This window comes from Panthera leo, chromosome B3 (assembly GCF_018350215.1).
Source record: "Panthera leo isolate Ple1 chromosome B3, P.leo_Ple1_pat1.1, whole genome shotgun sequence".
NCBI lineage: Eukaryota > Metazoa > Chordata > Mammalia > Carnivora > Felidae > Panthera > Panthera leo.
In genome coordinates this window covers 132759198-132779683 of record NC_056684.1, presented here as the reverse complement: position 1 = coordinate 132779683, position 20486 = coordinate 132759198, and the positions used below count along the sequence as shown (strand labels likewise).

General features: G+C 41.9%; 1 protein-coding gene across 7 annotated transcripts in view; it reads right to left on the bottom strand.

Moving 5' to 3' along the window:
- The window catches only part of TDP1 (tyrosyl-DNA phosphodiesterase 1), a 92059-nt gene that overhangs the window by 32132 nt on the left and 39441 nt on the right, over positions 1-20486 (bottom strand). The window contains exon 14 of one of the 7 annotated variants that reach the window (XM_042944053.1): positions 2962-3006. The exons of 5 other annotated variants lie outside the window; for them this stretch is intronic. In XM_042944053.1, the coding sequence (XP_042799987.1) occupies positions 3000-3006 (7 nt within the window). In that variant the 3' untranslated portion in view covers positions 2962-2999. Of the gene's footprint in view, positions 1-2961; positions 3007-15362; positions 16401-20486 lie in introns of those variants that run through there. One more of the 7 variants, XM_042944051.1, reaches the window with a different exon arrangement.

Below are 20486 nucleotides of genomic sequence, written 5' to 3'. Positions count from 1 at the left end.
GCTCTGATCTCTATTATTTCTCTTCTTCTGCTGGATTTAGGGTGTCTTTGCTGCTCTGCTTCTATTTCCTTTAGGTGTGCTGTTAGATTTTGTATTTGGGATTTTTCTTGTTTCTGGAGATAGGCCTGGATTGCAATGTATTTTCCTCTCAGGACTGCCTTCGCTGCGTCCCAAAGCATTTGGATTGTTGTATTTTCATTTTCATTTGTTTCCATATATTTTTAAATTTCTTCTCTAATTGCCTGGTTGACCCATTCATTCTTTAGTAGGGTGTTCTTTAACCTCCATGCTTTTGGAGGTTTCCAGACTTTTTCCTGTGGTTGATTTCAAGCTTCATAGCATTGTGGTCTGAAAGTATGCATGGTATAATTTCAATTCTTGTAAACTTATGAAGGGCTGTTTTGTGACCCAGTATGTGATCTACCTTGGAGAATGTTCCATGTGCACTCGAGAAGAAAGTATCATCTGTTGCTTTGGCATGCAGAGTTCTAAATATATCTGTCAAGTCCATCTGATCTAATGTATCATTCAGGGCCCTTGTTTCTTTATTGACCATGTGTCTATATTATCTATCCATTGTTGTAAGTTGGGTATTAATGTCCCCTGCAATTACCACATTCTTGTCAATAAGGTTGCTTATGTTTGTGAGTAATTGTTTTATATATTTGGGGGCTCCTGTATTCGGCGCATAGACATTTATAATTGTTAGTTCTAGATGGATAGATCCTGTAATTATTATATAATGCCCTTCTTTATCTCTTGTTACAGCCTTTAAAGTCTAGTTTGTCTGATATAAGTATGGCTACTCCAGCTCTCTTTTGACTTCCAGTAGCATGATAAATAGTTCTCCATCCCCTCACTTTCAATCTGAAGGTGTCCTCAGGTCTAAAATGAGTCTCTTGTAGACAGCAAATAGATGGGTCTTGTTTTTTTATCCATTCTGATACCCTATGTCTTTTGGTTGGCGCATTTAGTCCATTTACACCCATGTTATTATAGAAAGATATGGGTTTAGAGTCATTGTGATGTCTGTAGGTTTCATGCTTGTAGCAATGTCTCTGGTACTTTGTCTCACAGGATCCCCCTTAGGATCTCTTGTAGGGCTGGTTTAGTGGTGACGAATTCCTTCAGTTTTTGTTTGTTTGGGAAGACCTTTATCTCCTTCTATTCTAAATGACAGACTTAGTGGATAAAGGATTCTCAGCTGCATATTTTTTCTGTTCATCACATTGAAGATTTCCTGCCATTCCTTTCTGGCCTGCCAAGTTTCAGTAGAGAGATCAGTCACGAGTCTTATAGGTCTCCCTTTATATGTTAGGGCACGTTTATCCCTTGCTGCTTTCAGAATTTTCTCTTTATCCTTGTATTTTGCCAGTTTCACTATGATAAGTCATGCAGAAGATCGATTCAAGTTACGTCTGAAGGGAGTTCTCTGTGCCTCTTGGATTTCAATGCCTTTTTCCTTCCCCAGATCAGGAAAGTTCTCAGCTATTATTTCTTCAAGTATACCTTCAGCACCTTTCCCTCTCTCTTCCTCCTCTGGAATACCAATTATGCGAAGATTATTTCTCTTTAGTGCATCACTTAGTTCTTTAATTTTCCCCTCATACTCCTGGATTTTTTTTTCTCTCTCTTTTCCTCGGCTTTTTCCATAGTTTTATCTTCTAGTTCACCTATTCTCTCCTCTGCCTCTTCAATCCGAGCTGTAGTCATCTCCATTTTATTTTGCAGCTCGTTAATAGCATTTTTTAGCTCCTCCTGGCTGTTCCTTAGTCCCTTGATGTCTGTAGCAATAGATTCTCTGCTGTCCTTTATACTGTTTTCAAGCCCAGCGATTAATTTTATGACTATTATTCTAAATTCACTTTCTGTTATATTGTTTAAATAATTTTTGATCAGTTCGTTAGCTGTCGTTATTTCCTGGAGGTTTTTTTGAGGGTAATTTTTCCGTTTCGTCATTTTGGATAGTCCCTGGAGTGGTGCAGAACTGCAGGGCACTTCCCCTGTGCTGTCTTGAATAACTTGTGTTGGTGGGCGGGGACGCAGTCAGACCTGATGTCTGCCCCCAGCCCACCGCTGGGGCCACAGTCAGACTGGTGTGTGCCTTCTCTTTCCCTCTCCTAGGGGCGGGATTCACTGTGGGGTGGCGTGGCCCGTCTGGGCTACTTGCACACTGCCAGGCTTGTGGTGCTGGGGATCTGGTGTATTAGCTGGGGTGGATTGGCAAGGTGCACAGGGGCGGGAGGGGAAGGCTCAGCTCGCTTTTCCTTTGGAGATCCGCTTTGGGAGGGGCCCTGCAGCACCAGGAGGGAGTCAGACCCGCTGGAGGGATGGATCCGCAGAAGCACAGCGTTGGGTGTTTGTGTGTTTGCGCGGTGCAAGCAAGTTCCGTGACGGGAACTGGTTCCCTTTGGGATTTTGGCTGGGGGACGGGCGAGGGAGATGGTGCTGGCAAGCGCCTTTGTTCCCCGCCAAGCTGAGCTCTGTCGTCCGAGGCTCAACAACTCTCCCTCCCGTTGTCCTCCAGCCCTCCCGCTCTCCGAGCAGAGCTGTTAGCTTGTAACCTTCCAGATGTTAAGTCCCGCTTGCTGTCCGAAAATACTCCGTCCAGCCCCTCCGCTTTTGCCAGCCAGACTCGGGGGCTCTGCTTGGCAGGCAGGCCGCCCCTCCACCCCGGCTCCCTCCCGCCAGTCCGTGCAGCGCGCACCACCTCGCCACCCTTCCTACCCTCTTCCGTGGGCCTCTCGTCTGCGCTTGGCTCCGGAGACTCCGTTCTGCTAGTCTTCTGGCGGTTTTCTGGGTTATTTAGGCAGGTGTGGGTGGAATCTAAGTGATCAGCAGGACGCGGTGAGCCCAGTGTCCTCCTACGCCGCCATCTTCCCAGAAGCCTCTCTAAATTTTTCAACAGTGTTTTATGTACAGTTTTCAGTGTAGATGTCTTCCACAGCTTTTGTTAATTTTTAGCTATTTGATGCTTTTGATGGTTTTTAACTCCTTATTTACAACCTACAAATAAAGATAGTTCTACTTCCTTATGATCTTTGTGCCTTCAAATATCTTATTATACTAGCTATATTACAAAAAAAAATCTCATTTAGTCTTCAATCTATTATATCCATTCATAAAGCTTCTCCCCATACTACTATACTGCAATCATTCAAAGTCACAGAAATCCTCCACATTATCAAATCCAATGGAAATTTCTTTTACCTCATCTTATTCGATCTCTTAGCAGCATGAAACTTTCATACCCCATCCAGAATCCTCCCTTAAAAAGGAAGCATTTTTCCTTGAGTTTCCAAAGGTAAACTGTGGTTTTCTACTTTCAATCTAATCTCTCTGGTCACTTCTACCTGATCTCTAAATACTGGAGTGCCAGGAATGTGTCTTACCCCATGTCAAAATACTAAAAAACACTGGTTCCGGGCTCTTGAAAAGATGGGCAGAGACAGGCCACAGAAGATTCTTAAAGTCTCAATGAAGAGACACTTAAAACCCCAAGTTTCACACCGATAAGAAAATAATCTCAATTTATCATGAGCCAAAGCCAATAGAAAATAGTATTAGATTTCCAAGAGCTTCAGGTAATTGGTTGGATGGAAATTTAAAGTTAAATGTATTTAAAATGATTTGAGTAAAATAAAAAATGATACAAAAATGCAAATGTGACAACAGCAGTTAATACCCAGCGCATACTACATACCACCCACTGTTTCATCTGTTGTTTATCTTTTAATTTATTAATTCTCATTCTAAACTACTAGATGTCTATACTTATAGTATATCTATAATATTATCCTAATTTAACTGAGGAGAAAAATCAAAGTTAAATAATTTGCCCATGGATTCACAGGTAGTAGGTGATGAAGCATGAATGTGAACCCTGCAGCCCGACTCTAAGTTATAAACCACAAAGCACACTGTATTTTTACAAAGTCCCAAAGTGAAAAACATAGCCACTGAAATCAGAAACTCAATTGATACATAAAATAACACACCAGTTGCAGCTACAAACAAAACTAATGGACTAGAAGAGAGATCTTAAAGATATCATGTAGATAGCAACCCAGAGGCAAAGCACTGAAAAATAAATTGCTAAAGATTGGAAAGGTTTAACATGCATTTAGTAAGAGTTATAAAAGTAAAAAAAGGTAAGTTACGCTCCGAGTAATCTTGGAGAACTATTGAAAAACCAGGTTTTTAGACTAAGGTACAACACACGCTGCTGAGACTATGTAAAAAGAAAACCCCATCTATTGATCTGTTGTAGTAAAATACAGAACCCCAAAGATAAAGAAAAATCTTAAAAGTAGGCAGAGGCAAAAGACAGATGTCCCATAAAGGAATAGTAATTCAATAGTAATTTCTCAACAGCAACGAATGAATTCAAAGCCAAAGAAAAAGAAAGTGGGAGAATATAACGGTCAACTTAGCATTTTAAATCCAGTTAAATTATCAAAGATGAGGGCAAAAATAAAGGTAGTTTTACAAAAACAACTCAGAGCTTATTACCAGTGGAAAGATTTTAATGAACTTCAGGATATAGTTCAGGAAAGAAAACTAGATTCAGAGGGGCTAGAGGGGAGGGGTGTCAAGGGCTGGGTAAAATAGGTGAGAAGATTAAGAGTACAAACTTCTAGTTATAAGTAAGTCATGGGGATGCAAAGTACAGCATAAGGAATATAATCAATAGTATTTAATAACTTTGGTAACAGATGGTAACTACACTGATGGTAAGCATCTTGCAATGTATGTAACTGGTGAATCACTGAGTTTGTCCACCTGAAAATATTGTATTTCAACTATACTTCAATAAAAAAAAATTTATTGCGAATTCCGGGTGTGATGAAATAACTTGATTTAAAAATTGGCAAAGGATCTGAACAGATGCCTCGCTAAGAGATATACAGATGGCAAATAAGCTTAAGAAAAGATGGTCCACATCATTTGTCATTAGGGAACTGCAACTTAAAAGGAGATACCAATACGCACCTGTTAGAATGGCCTAAAATCAAAAAACACTCTGACAACAAATATTGGCAACAAGAACTATCATGTTTTGCCAGTGACTATGCACGGTGATAGAGCCATTTTGGAAGACAGTTTGGCCGTTTCTTCCAATTAAACATAGTTGCACCATACAACCCGGCAATCCTGCTCCTTAATATTTACTTAAAGGAGTTGAAAGCTTATGTCCACACAAAACCTGCACGTGGGTGTTTATAGTAGCTTTAGTCTTAATTGCCACAACTTGGAAGCCACCAAGATGTCCTTCAGCAGGAATGGACAGCAAGTTGTGATACATATCCAGATAATAGACTCTTATACAGCACTAAAAAGAAATTAGCTATCAAAGTCATGAAGGAACCTTAAATGCATATTGCTAAGTGAAAGGAAGCAATCGGAAAGGACTATATCCTGTATGATTCCAACATTAGATGGCATTCTAGAAAAGGCAAACTATACAGAGTAAAAAGATCAGCAGTTGCCAGAGCATGAGGCAACAGAGTAAGTAGTTAGGGAGAGATGAATAGGTGAGGTGCAGAGGATTTTGGGACAGTGGACTAGCCCACTATAATGTAATGGTAGATACCTCTCCTCACACTTTTGTTAACCTCTACAGAATGTACAGCACCAAGAATGAACCCTAATGTAAACTCTGGAACTCAGTTAATAATGATGTGTCAATAGTGGCTCATCAACTGTAACAAAGGTCTCACACCAATCCAACTGTGTTAACAATGGAGGAAAGGGAGATGATAAAGGGTACTTTCCGCTCAATTTTTCATTAAACTACTTAAAAAAGATAGTCTGTTAATTCTGAAAAGCAAAGAACTATTGACGTACATGAAGAGACAAGGGACTAAATTATTTGTAATTTCAATTTAATCCCAATAAAAATCCATTGCTTTACTTCCCTAGAGCAAGATGAGACTGTTGAGTTTCTACATAAGAACAAATAGCCAGGGCAACCTATCAAAAGAGAACAGGGTACGAGAGCTGACTCTACCACACAAAACCATTGCCAAGTTTGGAGCTCAAGTGTCTGCTGTAGGTAGAACACAGCTTTTTATCTCCTCTCTGATGTACTAGGTGAACTGTCCTCATCCTTAGTCTCCTTTTCTTCTCTTTCTCCCTCTTCAAGTCTCTGTAGTCTGACTTCCACTCAGTATCTTTAACTGCCAAATCCAGTGGTCTTTTCATACTCCTTATTCTTCTTCTAGACCGGCAGTTCTCACCTACGAGCAGTTTTGCTGCTAAGGGCACATTTGGCAAGGTCTGGAGCCATTTTCCGTCGTCACAACTGTCGACTGCTACTAGCATCTAGTGAGTAACATCCAACAATGCACAAAGCAACCACCGTAACAAAAGTCATCTGGCCCCAAAAGTCAACAGGGCCATGACTGAGAAACTGCTTTAGACTTCTCTGCAGGATGGATGGTTTTCTCCACCGCCTTTCCATCTCTCTTCCTTGGCTTTCTCTCCACTTGACTCTTCAGCTTTTTATTTGGTGCCCGTCCTACCACGAACCCTCTAAATTCATGCTCTGCTCTTGGCTCGTTCTATTGTCTTCTCTTCCTTGGGGACTTTCCCCGCTCACCAACTGCAACCCATTATGTTGACAAGTATGACTTCCAGACTTCATCAGCTTTGACCTCTCATCAAATTAAACTGACATCTCCATCCGTAAGCTGGATTTCTCTACTGGGAGGTCACATCGTCACCCCGAACCCAACACTCCAAAAACAGAACCCATCAGCACCTCTTTCCCCTCTGAAAACCAGCTCCTCTCCCGCATTCCCCTCTATCCATAGTCTCATTCAGTCAGGCTCAGAAATCTCATGCATTTCGGACTTTTCTGCTCCAGAGTAACTACGTACAGCGAGTCACCAAGCTATTTCACTCTTGTAACATCCTCTATGTCCAGTGATCTTAGTCCTGCCCCTTTCACCCTAGAGTCTGGATCCAGATGGATTGTCCACTCCCTGGTTTCTCATTCTACACCTTCCTCCAGGAGCTCTCCAAGTATCGATGTGTCCTTTTTACTTAAGCACAAATATATGGCCTGGCATTTAGGGCCCTCCTCAGTCAGACCAAATTTATGTTTTTCAATCTTATTTCCTATTATGCCTTTTCCTGACTCCCCTGCTCTTAACTGAATTTAATGACTGCATCCACATCAACAAAAACATTTCCTTGTCTGTGATGCCTACCACCCTACCCACTCCTGTGGCTGAGCCCCTTCCTCCCCCACAAACCCCATCTCTTTCAAGAAGCTGTCTGTGGCTACTGAAGTCCACAGATGTCTCCCAACTGAATCCTGCAGATGTTACACAAGCAAGAAACATCTAATTAACTCAAGAAAAGAGACGACTATACAAAGGCCTAGAAGACAGAGATTATCAAGACTATTTTATTCATTATGGTCATAGAATTAAAACTTCTAAATCACAAAATAGAGAAAAAAGTCTGTTGAAAATTAAGCGCAAAGGCAGAGTCGGGTAGTGGGTAAGAGCGGAATCTGAGCTTGCATGCATTTCTATCACAATTAGTGCCAAGTGTCAATCTTTAATTTCTGTCCCTGGAAAATATGGTAATGTACTTGCCTCATGAAGGTACTGTGTGGATTCAGAGGTGTGTAAAATGTCTCTGGCACATAAATGATGCTTAATAGATGTTAGCTATTACCATCACCAATACCTTCCTAAATTTACGGGAGGCTGACTCTGGTCATCCTCTCTGTTGTGACTAAGCAATAGAATTCTCCAGAAGGCAGGTCCATCCAGGACTCCTAAATCCTAGATTTCAGTTGCAGATAGGTCTAAAGTTTCTTCACTGGACTGCTTTACTGATCTCTTAATCCTAGCCCCAGTCCCAGGACAGAAATCTAGTAAGCCTCTATTTTATTCTGTCAAAGAAATCAAGAGGATTTTGTTCCCCTTGATATAGATATGTTTCCCCAATTAAAAAAAAAATTTTTAACGTTTATTTATTGAGAGACAGAGACACACAGAGCATGAACATGGGGGGGGGGGCAGAGAAGAGGGGGAGACACAGAATCTGAAGCAGGTTCCAGGCTCTGAGCCATCAGCACAGAGCCTGACACGGGGCTTGAACTCACAAACTGTGAGATCATGACCTGAGCCGAAGTCGGTCGCTTTACCGACTGAGCCACCCAGGTGCCCCTGTTCCCCATTTTTTAATGTACATCTGAGTAACCAGGAATTTAATGGTGTGGTTAAAACTAAACCAATTCTGCACATGTCCACCAATCTTGTGAGATTAAGTACCAAGTGGGACACAAAAGGTCAACTGTCTTGGGGGTTGATATGTTGTCGTATAGATACAGGGCATTAACAAAGAAATGCCCAAGGAAAACACAAATGAAAAGTGATTATGACCCACGTTTTCCCACAGATAAGCAAGAGCAGGACACCAAAGGAGACCTGATACTTGGGTGTGGGCTTTAAAGTCACAGTTCTGACAAGTCACCGAGTACGTTGAGAAATCTATTCGCAACCTCGTTTTGTTCCTCACACGGGCATATTACGTCCTCAAGCAAATGCTTCCACAACCATGCTGAATTCAGAAGGCTAGCTTTCATTCCACTGCATAGCTCAGCTCAGCTGTCAACTTGGTCTTTAAAAGGATCCGTCTACCCTTGATCCCACAAATGGAATTACATGGGCTTTAGAAGTCATCACAAGGACAAAAAATACTGTCAAAAAGAATCAAAAGTTGCTTTGCAAATCCAGGTCAACATTGGTATTCGGAACATCCTATCAAAGAGTTTCAATGTGTGTTTATCACAGTAACCACTATGATACCAAAAACTGCTTACTATTTCATTTTCTACAGACATGTTCCATTATTTTGGTCCATCTCCTATGGTGGAAAGCCAATACAAAGAATTGAAAAGAGCAACGGATTCGTAAGATTTGAGTTCTGGTTTTATCCAGTTATCCCCTTGGGGTTATGTCCTTTGGATACCACCTTTTCATCTGTGATATGGGTTTAACGCTGTTTGTTCACTTCCCTGGTTAATAATGAGGAATGAATGAAGTAATCTAGGTGAAAGTCCTTAGTAAATTGTGAAAACACAAAGGTAAGGTTTGTAAACTATTCATAATTAAGAAGAACTATAAAATAGGAGACTGGGCCCAGGAGATTATTATAATGGCTTTTCAATCTTTAAAAAAAGAAAAATCTGAAGAGTCCTTTGTCCAAAGGACACATTTAATGCAGACAAAAGGCAAATGTCTCTAGGTGCACCCGGAATTACCTGCATTCCCCTCCCTCTACCCTCTGTGGTAGTGAGCTCTGAAAGGGGTTTCCAGAATCCTTAGGGCTCCAAGGAACATGGCGTGAAAATCCCTGGTTTAGTCCCATCTCTGGTTTTACTCATAGGGAAACAGCCCAGAGGGCTGAAGCAACCAACCGCGGTTGCAGACAGTAGACTGTTATAGACAGGTAACACTACAAGTCCAATGTACAGTCACTTTTTGTTCAATTACCCTAGAGGCCTTCAAAAGCTTTCTGAAGAGCAGTCTCCCCGTCACGTCCCAACAAAGTCTGTGTAGGCAGGTCCTTGCCTTTGTTTGCCCGGGTCCCACAGCAGTGCGGCCTGCTGGGAACCCTTCTCATCCTTTTCAGTCTTCCAGAGAACAGCACAAAGTAGTGGTGCTGCTGAGCGGATGGATGGTTGTACTAGCACCTTCTGAGATGGCCTAAGGAGCAGCCTCCTTGGGGTCAGTGACCAGCCCCACAAAGCTTGATGGGGTCTCTCTCTTCTGGAGAGCTATGCTCACAACCCTGCAGGCAACCCAGTTTCTCCTGCTCTCTCAACCTGATCCGAGTCTTTCAGAGGCTTCTGTAATTAGGTCTCTGGGTGAAGACCCCTCAGTTTTTCTTTTCCACTGGCATCTTTACCATGTTTGGAATTCCGCATCAATTGCTCAGATTTTTCTGCCTCTATGCTTTATTGCCTTTAACCCATCCCATAAACTAATTCCAGAAAGAGCATGACTTAGAAGAAACTAAAGATCTGGGTTCAACTTCTAGTTCAACCATTTACTAGATGAGCAGCCTCAACTCTCGTACCTGTTTCTACTTCCATAAAGCTAAGATCTGCTCCATTTAGATCCCAGAGCACATGACAACATTATGATGAGAACAGTGTGTTAATCATAAAGCCTTGAACGACAGGCTTTACCAGTAATATTGTCATTAACAGTGTGGGTTGTCTCACCCTTGTTCAAAAACATTCAGTGATCCTTATCCGCAAAGTCTGAAGTCCTCTGCCTGTCACACAAGATCCACAAGCCTGGCCCCATCCACCATCAGGCTTCTCTCTCATCCTTCCCACCCAAGGCTTCATGCCAACCCAGATGATCTCTACCTCCCCCCGCACATCTGGTCTCAGGACTCAAGAACAGGATTTCTTCTACCTCAAGTACCCCTTTCTGAAGCTTCATCTAGTTATTTAGTGCAGGAGAGATCTCTTTCCTCTGAAAGACATCGCACCTTATTAGTAACACCCTGGATACATTTAACTGCTATAGTGTAAGAAATTCCCAGGAACCCTTGCACGCACACACACATCACCTACCTGTCTCTCACTAGGGACTGATCAAGCTCTCAGTACCTCAGCAGATCTAGCTACTGACATACCAAGCTGAGGGACACCTACAGGCTCACAGGCCCTGTAGTACTGAATACATATTTGCAAATGGCAAAAAAGAGGAGTAAAAGAGGTCAATGGTTTAACCCATCCCCCCACCCACCTCTCCTCTGGTAACCATCAGTTTGTTCTCTACAGTTAAGAACCGGTTTCTTTTAAAGGAAAAAAAAATTGTTTCTTGGTTTAAGTTTATTTTGAGAGCGTGCATGCACAAGTGGGGGTGAGGCAGGAGAGGAAGAGAGAATCCCAAGCAGGCTCCATGCTGCCAGCCCAGAGCCTGACATGGGGCTCAGTCTCAGTAACTGTGACATCATGACCTGAGCCGAATCCAAGAGCTGGCTGCCTAACAGACTTAGCCACTCAGGCACTCCTGCCTCTTTTTTTCCCCATTTGTTTGTTTTGTTTCTTACACTCTGTATGTGAGTGAAATCATATGGTATTGGTCTTTCTCTGACTTGTTTCACTTAGAATAAGTGCATTACATACAGTACGATAATATACTGTAATAAGTAACCTCCACATCTATTTTCCATCATCTTCACAACATTCCCCAAATGAGATAAAACCTAGTTTAGAAAATTCACTAGCTCCATCCATTTGCTGGGGAGTGCACTTGTGATGAGCACTAGGTGTTCTATGGAAGTGTTGAATCACTATATTGTACACCTGAAACTAACATTACACTGTATGTTCACTGGAATTTGAATAGAAACTTAAAGACATGACACAGAAACAGTGGAGACCACATACACACAGATTTAGCAGACAGCCATCTACAACCTGTAAGTCAGGAGAAACCAATCCTGACACCCTGATTTCAAACTTCTGCCCTCCATAAGTGTGAAAAAATAAATGTTGTTTACACACATACACATACACACAATGAATCGTAACAGGAACAGAAACATCCCAAAGGCAGACGCTGTGGGTGGCATTAACGACTATGCAACATGGCTGAGTTTGGTATAAACAGATTAGATGACAAGTTAGAGGATTAGGTACTCAAGACATCTGTCAGCTGCCTGGAGGGTGACCAGTAAATGGGAATTGGATGGCCAGTTTGAAGGAGTGTTTTAAAAAAGCACTGAAGCTTTAGGTGCTATCCGCCACCAAAGCCTGGCACAAAATGAAGGCTCAGTGAGCACTTGGTCAATGAACTAAGAGGCAGGACACACAGAGGCTGAGAAAAAGCAACCAGGCACTCACTGCCAGCCCACAGTTCTCTGCACTCACTCAGCAAGGGCCACAAATGATTGCTTTGGCAGAAACTAAAACCTTTACAGGTTGGGAAAGCTGTGGCAAAGCAATGGGTAGGAAGGTCCAGCATTCTGAAGGGCAGGGTAAGAGAAGTCAGGGCAAGACCTGGTACAACAGCACTAAAAGATGTCAGCAGGGAAGAGGGAAGGCTTGGCAGGTACTGAAAGAAAAGGGGGCTGCAGTCAGTTTCTAAGCTGTGTGTTCTCCCCACCACCTTAGCCAGCAGCGCTGATCCCAAAGCAGAAGGACAACAGAACTACACGAACCAGAATACAAGTTCCTTGTGGGCAGGGATCACGCCTGGCTCGCTATCCATAACCAAAGCCTAGCGCAGTGCCTCGGACACAGACAAGAAATTGTCCCGCTAGACTATCTGGGTTTGAATCCTATTCTACCACCTTACCAACTGGGACACTTCAGACATGTTATTCAAACTCTTCAGGCTTTAGTTTTCACATCTCTAAAACGGGAACGTTACCATTATCTAGCTAATTGAGAGGATTAGAGGAGTTAGAATAAAAAAGTACTTGGTGAACACAGCACAAGGTCTAAACTTGAACTGTTGTACACCTGAAACTAACCTAACAATCTAAAACAAGAACAAAACTAAAACAAAAACCACTTGGTCGGCATATAGTAAGCACCAAACAAGTCTCTGGTATTACTTATAATGGGTTTCCTTCAGGGGCTAGAACCTGGTGAAGGACGCCCAGATAGAACGTCCTCCTCTCAAGCCACAGGGATACTTCGTGACCAGCAGTGCCCTTGTACACGGATCTAGAGGTCCTAGGTCAGGGGGGTCTCACACTTTTTCCTCCTCAGGGATAATGCTCCATCAGACATGCTTCCGTTAGCATGAAAGGGGGCATGCTCTGTCTTTGGTCTACTTGCACCAGAATCCAAGAAAGTAAGGGTGGGGATATGACCTCAAATCATCATTAACGCGTAAAGGAAGTCAGCCACAGGCTTTCATACTGATACCATTATTTTTAATAAAGGACATGAGGCATAGCAACTAACCCCAATATCTTGGAGCCACAGTGCCAGGCAACCAAGTCGACCCAATGACACCTGCAGAGATTTTTTTGTGTGTGACCCAATTTGATTCTCACTGGAAAAAAAAAAAATAATGAAAGGAAGAAAAAAGACTGTTCCAGATCCAAAGGAACAGACGTTAGAGAAGTACTGCATGGCAATGCTGAAAATCAGAGCAGGGTACAATGTCTTATGTTTCCTCAAAAAGTCACGGTGGTTTTACAGTTAAGCACTTGTCTCATTTCCCCCCAGAGTGGCAGCACCAACATTTCTGCTTATCCCCAACCATCCCGCAATGCCTGTCGGTTGCTAGGCAACCGTAACTGCGATTGCTTTCTGCCCACCCACAATGCACAGCTTTCATAATTGTTCTCGTCGGGTTTGCCAATTACTCCTAGGAACTATCTTTTTAGCCAAGGCTGCTTCTCAAGTTCGTCTTCTTGCCTGCTTGGTCCTATGGTAAAATTTTAACACTGATTTGTCATCATGTCTCAGTAATTTCAAGAACAGGCTGCCCAAACATGGGATGATTTCATGGTAGGATCAAAAACTATAAATAGCTTGACATAAAAGCAACCAGACAAAAGAGAAAATTGCCAGCCAACGTAACATTTTAATATGTTCAAGCTAAAGTGCTAGTTTTAAGGTTATTTGAATAATATACTTCTGGCTGAACGTACTGGTTTTGATTTCATAGAATAATTTTCAACAATTTGTAAATTAATCACATATTCAACTTAGAAAAGGCTCTAACTATGGACAAGTCTTTAAATCACATATCTTTCCACACATATCCTTTCAAACAGAAAGGCTTTTTAAAAGCTGCTTTCTTTTCAAAAAAAATTTTTTTTAAGTTTATTTATTTATTTTGAGAAAGAGACAGTTTGGGCAGGGGAGGGGCAGAGAGAAAGAATCCCAAAATCAGGCTCCACACTTCCAGTGCAGAGCCGATGGGCTTGTACTCACATTGAGATCATGACCTGAGCCAAAAATCGAGTCGAACACTTAACTAAGACACCCAGGTGTCCCTTACATGGTTTTCTTGAATCCTTAGGGAACTTATGAACAACGACCTAACACAGAGTTGTTAACACAGGCCCTAAAAACCAAGCAGTTACATACAGTATAATCATATAGAATAACAGGTAACCTCCACATCTATCTTCCATCATCATCTTTGCAACATTCCTGAAGTGAGAGAAAACCCAAATTGGAATGCGGATCTTGAGATTCCACCTCGGTATTGTTTCCTCAACAGTAGGTTGGCTGTCTGGGTAACATCAGCCATCCTCTGAGGTACCTAGGTTTGACGGTTCATGGGGTTAAAAGCTATTAAACCCAAGACACTAGTAGTGATTTGAGGCTGAGGAGCAGGACGGCTGGGGAACAGGAGTGGGAAGACAAACTTTTTCCACCTGCCCTTTTCTCGTTATGTGCATATATACACCTATGTGAACAACATTTTGTGAAGGGCTCTCATTCAAGTACATATAAGTCACTAACTATGCTGTGCACAGTGTCAGATGCTGAGGATGTGAAGGTAAAACCTGGCAGCTGTCTTCAAACAGTTCATAATATATCAAGGCAAAGGAACCCACAAAGAACCAAGAAGGAATACGTAAAAAAGACCAAGTAAAAAGTGCTATAGGGGCATCCAGATGGTTCAGACGGTTGGGTGTCCGACTCTTGATCTTGGCTGAGATCATGATCTCACAGTTCATGAGTTTGAGCCCCACATCAGGCTCCACGTTGACAGTGCAGAGCCTGCTTGGGATTCTCTCTGCCCCTCCGGTGCTCATGCTCGTGCTCTCTCAATTTAAAAAAAAAAAAAAAAGTGCTATAAAAACACAATAGAAAACAATGAATTATGTCTGCTGAGCTAGAAAAATTTTCAAAGGGGAACACCTGAAATAGACCTTAAGGATAAGCACAACCATTCCAGATAGTACAAAAAGAAAAACTTAGAACCTGAGAATCAGTGAGCAAATGAATAGTAGCAGTTTGATTATAGGGATTATCACCCTCTCAAAAACTTCTGGGTCACTATAGACCAGGCACTGTATGAAACATAAGACATTACACAAAATTACCAATAGGATGAGTATTTTAGCTGGACAAGTATAGATAGAAACTACAAACTCACTTTCTTTTAGAGTAGGACAAAAACTTCTCAAGTATCCAGTCCAATCAAATAGAAACTTCATTAAAAATGGTTTCAGTGCAGATATTAGAATTCTCAGTGGCAACCATATACTAAAACCTAACCCAGGATCTATGCAAAAGGCTGTCAGTGAGAACACATAATCAAAGAGAGGCTATTACAACTTTGAGATTCACGTATATTTAAAAGAATAAATGGAAGATGAAAGCCACAGTAAGGCTAGCCAAGCATTTTTATGACTTCAATACCGGATCTTCAGTAGACACTTCCCATATCTGTGAAATGTCATCTGAGTAAAACAAAGTCCCCATGAGCAAGAAACCTCTACTTACAAAATGTGTGGAGGAATGACAGGTAATGGGATATGATGAATACACTATATGCAATGAGTGAAGTTCACTTAAGGTGGTAAGGTTTTGTTTTTTTTTTTTCTTTAGACTAGGAAATTAGATCTTTTGGGATTCTACTGATCTTTCATAAGACTTACTTTGAACAATTCTACATAGCCAAGTCAATGTAGTTCTCTAAAGCAATTACGTTGCAGGGTTACTCCCTCACTCTAATAAAGCAGTCTCTTTTGGCTCCAAATAATTATAGAATTTCATTTTTCAAACAGTCTTTGGATGCTGAGGTTCAGTCTTTTGAGTATGTTCAATGGTAGTTTTGCCTATGAGAAAGAAACTCAATTTTGAGAACAGTAAGAAATTACTGCAAGTCAAGGTTGGGGAATAGTATAGAGAGATCCACCTGGGTAATAAGTACCAATGAGACCTATGGAAGGCAGGATTGGAAGATGGCCCCCAGAATTCCTGCTCTTGCTCCCGATGTCACATCTGGTATAAACCTCTCCCTTGGAGCATGAGCAAAACTGTGAATATGATGGGATTTCATTCCCGTGATCAGCTTAAGAGTAAGTTGGGTTTACCAAAAAGTTTGGGAGGACAATGGGTGAGCCTGACTTTATCAGATAAAGCCTTCAGAGAGGAAGAAGGTCCTTCCTGAGGACCGAGATTCTCCTACTGGCTTCAGAGAAGCAAACAGCTATATTGTGACCTGTCTGTTGCAGACAGCAATGGCATAGGCACCAGAGGAAGCACTCTGGAGCCAAGAATGCCCCCTGGACTGTCACCAGGAAAGCAGGACGCTCAGAATTCTGCCAAGAACCTATAAGCTTGGAAGAGGATGCCAGGCCGTCAAGGAGATCATAACCTGGTTCACACCTTGATCCAGCGCAGAGATCGTGTCCAGACTCCTGACCCATAGGAACTGCAGGATAATAAAGTTTGTTGGTAGCTCATTAGACAACAGAAAATATGAAATACAAGGCCAAAAACAATGTGCCTTAAATTCACTTTGAAGGAAATTCTCAAGACTGCCAGGAAGATCTGAACAATGACAGTATTTTTGGTAAAAGTATTTAGTGTCAATGGGTGACCACCTTGAAAGGCAATACTTTGATGTATGAATCTCGATTAAGAAAAATTTTCATTATCATGTCAGAGTCAAGATTCATATTGGTTATCATCCATCTTTATTACTTTTTTTTCGGGTGAAATTGTTTTAATTTTGTGGCACTTAAGAAGGAATTATTCATCCCAAATATGAACATTAATATGGACTGATAATACATCAAAGCAGAAAAATGGCAAAAAAATTTAGATTTATGTAGCTTTTGATGTATTTATCTTTTGCTAAAATCCAATTCATAAAACATAATCCATCTGCCACTTTGTTGATGGACTGTTAGATTTGCTAGACATTATCACTTCATTTGGACAAGAATCCACGGTTGTCTGTATAACTATGTCTCATCTCTCTCAAGTAGGAAAATGTATTAAATGAAAGGGAAGCAGCATTCATAGATCAGTTATTCATCAAGTTCTGAGTTTATTTTCAAAGATAATACCATGCACCAGGAGAGAATCTAGGGAATATTTACAAATACAGAAGGTTTGGTTTTTTTTTTTTTGTTTTTGTTTTTGTTTTTTTTGCTTTCACCATGATGCCATTTGGTATGGGAGGGCCAGATTATTAAATATCCTATAATACACAGCACAAGTCACATGACAAAATGATCTCGACCAAAATGCCAACAGTGCCCTGTTGAGAAACCCATTGAGTATAAGCTAAATCCAACTATATTAAAACCATGTCTTATTCCAGAAGGCCTAATGGAACAACACCTTTAACAAGATATTTTTTTTTGTTTTTGAGAGAAAGAAAAAGAGAGAGAGAGAGAGAGAGAGAGAGAGAGAGAACGAGAACCCGTGCTTGTGAGGATGGGAGGAAGATCTTAAGACCCCATGTGCAATGTGGAGCCTGACACGGGGCTTGATCTCACAATTGTGACATGGTGACCTGAGCTGAAATCAAGAGCTGGATACCCAACTGACTGAGCCACCCAGGTGTCCGAAAAGATATATATTTTAAGGGGCCCTTATTTGTTTTAATCAATTCAGATGGTAAGTATATGGACATAGAACTCCCTCCATAGACTAAAAGTTTCAGGAAACCCAGGTGACATCAAGACAACACCAATTCTACCTCTCAAGCAGGTAAAAGGTAGTTTGGAGGCCTGCTTCTGACTTCACCTGCCCTCCCACCCCATTCACTCCAGCAACACCACTTTGGTTTAACTCAAAGGCAATGACCATAGCAGTGTATAAATTCCTACCTCTACCTCTCTGCTCAGAATGCTTTCCCCCAGCTATATCCATCCACATGGCACCCTCCCTTCCTAAATATCACTGTCAGTGAGGCCTTCCCTGACCATCCTATTTAATGAGCAGACTCCCTCCTCAACCCAAGCGCTCACTACCTGACAGTACCATGTTTGGGGGTGTGCCTGGGTTCTTGGGCCCTTGTTTAACCTCCCTGTGCTTCAGTTCCCCTATCCACAGACAGGACGGATACCTACATGTAGAACTGGTGAGGATTACAGGAGATGTGGGTAGGGGAAGAAGAGTGTGTGTGTTTAAAGTAAGTCTACAACAGTGCCTAGATCTGATAGTGAGCATTAAATGTTGGCTCTGAACCTAAAAACAACCAAAGCCAACTTTGAAGTTACACTTTTACTTAACTCTTTTCCTTTAGTGGCGAAACAAAACAAAAAACCTTCTTGGCTCATTTGCTGGCAAAAGTTGACCTAAACAGACATGAGGCTACTTGCAATGCCATCTATTAACATCCTTAGTGTTATATATACCATGTCATCGTCCTAAATTCCAAATACCAAAATATATCTAGTCCAAAGTATTGAGTAAAAGACTATGACCCTGAATTATTCTACTTTGTTCTTCTCCATAGCATCTACCACCATTCGATACAGGTAATTATACTTGTTAACTTGGGGGAACTCCCAGCACAACAAAGTCAAGGGCTATTTTATATAACTCTAGCACCTGGAAGAGTGCTTGGTCCATAATAAGTGCTTAATATATATTTTGAGTGAAGGTTTTGTTTTTTTGGGAAGGTTAACTTCTATGATGTCATACAGAACATGTAACATTTCTCTTAGGTAGAAGAAAGATTATTTCTGGCGAATGGTGACCAGTTGCTCTTTAACTCAGGGGGTAAAATTTGATCTGATCTGTTTGGCAGTGGAACACTGGTAAATGTGAAAAGCCCACTTGGTATGTACTTCCGGTATTTCTCTCAACTCCCACCAGAAATCAACCTTTTGTTACACTCTCCCCCTGAAAACGCCACAAAGGCTCGGGGTATTGATAATTAGTTCTAAAGAAAACGCCGAAACGTCCTATCTGCACACCAAGCTTCTGAGTACAGCTCCAACAGACCATTCCACATGACATTCCCACTGTAGGTCAATTTGCACTCCAAGTGAACCACCCTCCCACTGAAACCAGTTCTATTTTCTGACTTCTGTACCGATGGATTGACCGCTTTCATCTCCCTACCACCATACTCCAAGCACGGGAATCACATTTGAAGCCTCTCCCATATTCAACTATGGGCAAAGTCTAGGCAGCTCTTTCACTGTTGCAGCCTCAGCGTTGGGCTTCAGTAGCTTCCCTGTTCACAAATCCATACCGAGGGCCCTCACATGCCAAGTGTGGGGGCAGGTCAGTCAAGACATGGACTTGACTCTGAGTCTGGAGTGGAAGCCAATGATTACATAGGCAACCACACTGAAAGAGAAAGGAAACTGGCCAGCCAGGAAGCTCAAGACATTACGGAAAGCCCCAGGCTAACTAAGGAAAACAAGGGAAGTCTCAAGTCGTGTTGAACCGAGAAACGAAAGACAGTTAAGGCCTTGCTGAGTGAAAGTCTATTTACTCACAATACTCAGAAAATTGTTACAGCTGCACTTAAATAATGTGCACGAGTTGTTTGATAAAACCTTTTTGTTCTACTGTAAATACCCAGAGAGCAGAAACAGCATTTTTGCGAATCCCTCTATCCCTGTGCCTAGAGTTGGCAACTTTGCCCACCGTGGACAGAGACTTGCTGGGTAATAAAGGGAGGCCTCAGCTCTATGGTCCTGTATCTCACCCGTGGAAGGGGACACTTCCACCTCACAGGCTCTTGTGACGACTGAAACAATGCAGCTAAAGTGCTAGAACTTTCTCCCACAGGGCAACTGCTCAAAGAAGATCAAGTGTCGGCCACCTGGGTGGCTCACTTGGCTAAGCATCTGACTTCGGCTCAGGTCATGATATCTCGGTCCGTGGGTTCGAGTTCCGCATCCAGCTCTGTGCTGACAGCTAGGAGCCTGGAGCCCTGCTTTGGATTCTGTGTCTTCCTCTCTCTCTCTCTCTCTCTGTCTGCCCCTCTCCTGCTTGTGCTCTCTCTCTCGCTCCTCAAAATAAATATTAAAAAAAAAAAAAAAAAAAAAAGTCAGGTGTCTCCCTCGACCATTTCTTACCCCACAGAGCAGAAAGGCTTTTTAAACATCTCCTGACCGGTGCCCGACATTTTGTCAGTGATTCTCCAGGTGACTAAAAGCCTCAGGACCACCGTGTGATTGGTGTGAGTGCCTGATGGCGGATTCTGAGGGTCCCATAGTTGTGTGATCTCATAGGTTGAACTGCTACTGTAAAGTATTACTATCCCATACTTGTTACAGTGGGTTCATGTGCTTCCAATGAAATATTACAAATATCGTCACTTGTAAGGTTCAAAATTAAACGTATGTAGGGAAAGTATCATTTGTTCAACATCTACCACTCCCTGATGATAGCTGTTCTATGTAACCTGCTCCAAGCCTCTGAACAAAACTTACAGTTAAAGGTCATAACCTACTTTGGTTGAGGAGGAAACTGGCGCTTGGCAAGGTTTACTAATTCACAAATGTTAAGGGGTTGAACCGAAATTTGGACGTGGGTCTTTTTA